Source organism: Merops nubicus, unplaced genomic scaffold (genome assembly GCF_000691845.1).
Source record: "Merops nubicus isolate BGI_N331 unplaced genomic scaffold, ASM69184v1 scaffold18406, whole genome shotgun sequence".
Classification (NCBI taxonomy): Eukaryota; Metazoa; Chordata; class Aves; order Coraciiformes; family Meropidae; genus Merops; species Merops nubicus.
Window position 1 is genome coordinate 1 of NW_008614558.1, and position 1,589 is coordinate 1,589.

A 1,589-nucleotide genomic window follows, 5' to 3' on the forward strand; every position below is an offset into this window, starting at 1 on the left:
TGCAGAGCCTCCCAACCCTCCAGCAGACCACCAGGTCCCCACTTACCATCTGCTTTGCAACCCCCCTGAACAGGGACCACCCCCAGAACGTGGCTTTGTCTGACCAACCCCCTACAGCGGGGAGGTCCACCTCACCACCAGCTACTTTCCCACCCCCCTACCTCCACTCCCTTTAACCCCCCACGCCCCCCTGGGCATTCCCAGCTGACCCAGGCTGCTGAAGGACCCCCCCTGAGCCTGTTCCAAGGGCTGGGAGCTGAGGAACCCAACTCACTTGAGCAGGTAGGCGGCGGCGATGTGCAGCAGGTAGAGCGCGATGCACCGCAGCTGCCGGGGGACCTCCTCCTGCCAGGGACAGAAAAGCCACGTCCACCTCTGCTCCCCCCTCACCCACCCACTCCCCCGAGCTTGGCTTTCCCCAAAACCAGCGGGGAAACCACCCCAGCCACCCCCAAACTTGAGGGGGGGGGAAGCACCCGGCCGGCTCTCACCTTGCGGACTTTTTGGAAGTAGAGTTCTGGCAGGGCGTGCAGCCAGTAGGCCAGCTGGCACAGGTAGAAAAACTTCACCTGGAACCTGCAACACAGGTCATGGGGTCCTGCAACGGCTGGGGTGGGAAGGGACACTGAATGTCATCTAGTTCCCATCCCTCTGCCACCAGCAGGGACACCTCCCGCTAGAGCAGGTTGCTCCAAGCCCCGTCCAACGTGGTTCTGAACACATCCAGGGCAGCCTGGGCCAGGGTCTCACCACCCTCACAGTGAAGAACTTCTTCATTTCTGATCTAAATCTCCCCTCTTCCAGTTGGAAGCCATCACCTCTCACCCTATCACTACAAGCCCTTGTAAAACATCCCTCCCCAGCTTTCTTGTAGGTCCCCATCAGATACTGGAAGGCCATAAGGTGTCCCTGGAGCCTTCTCTTCTCCAGGCTGAACAACCCAACTCTCTCAGCCTGGCCTCATAGGAGAGGGGTTCCAGCCCTTGGATCACCTTCATGGCTCTCCTCTGGACCCACTCCAAGAGGTCCATGTCCTCTTTGTGTTTGGGCACAGGACTCCAGCTGGAGTCTCATGGGAGTGGAGTACACAGAAAGAACAGAATGCTTTGAGTTGGAAGGGACCTTTAAAGGCCATCTAGTCCAACCCCCCTGCACTGAGCAGGGACATCTGCAGCTAGGATGAGCTGTGTGAGCCACCCCAAGGACCTGGGCACCAGGGAAGTGGTCTGGCCACAGAGCACTGGGCCATCCCTCCACTGCTTTGAAGCCATGGGATTTAGGAGACACCACTTCTGGGCTGACATCACATGGGAGCAGAGCTGCCCACGCCTGGAGCTATCCAGATGCTCGTGCCATGGTCTCCACACCCTCAGCAAAGCTCCCTCTTGCAAAACCCCAAGAAGGGAGGATCAGCCCCCACAAAAAATGAACAGGAAAGTGACCTGTCCAAAGTGGTTCAGGCAGGAATCACAGAATGGTAAATTTTGGAAGGGATCTCTGGAGATCTAATCCAACCCCCTGCTCCAGCAGCTCACCCACAGCAGGGTGCCCAGGGGCACAGCCAGGAGGGTTTGGGATCTCTCCAGAGC

At 58.6% G+C, this 1,589-nt stretch overlaps 1 protein-coding gene across 1 annotated transcript in view; it reads right to left on the reverse strand.

Moving 5' to 3' along the window:
* Positions 1 to 274: 274 nt before the first annotated feature.
* The window catches only part of LOC103774851 (translocating chain-associated membrane protein 2-like), a gene marked incomplete at both ends in the record, with an annotated part of 4,534 nt that continues 3,219 nt past the window's right edge, over positions 275 to 1,589 (reverse strand). Inside the window, 2 exons of the mRNA XM_008942283.1 lie at positions 275 to 345; positions 492 to 576. Of these exons, the coding sequence (XP_008940531.1) occupies positions 275 to 345; positions 492 to 576 (156 nt within the window). The remainder of the gene's footprint in view (positions 346 to 491; positions 577 to 1,589) is intronic.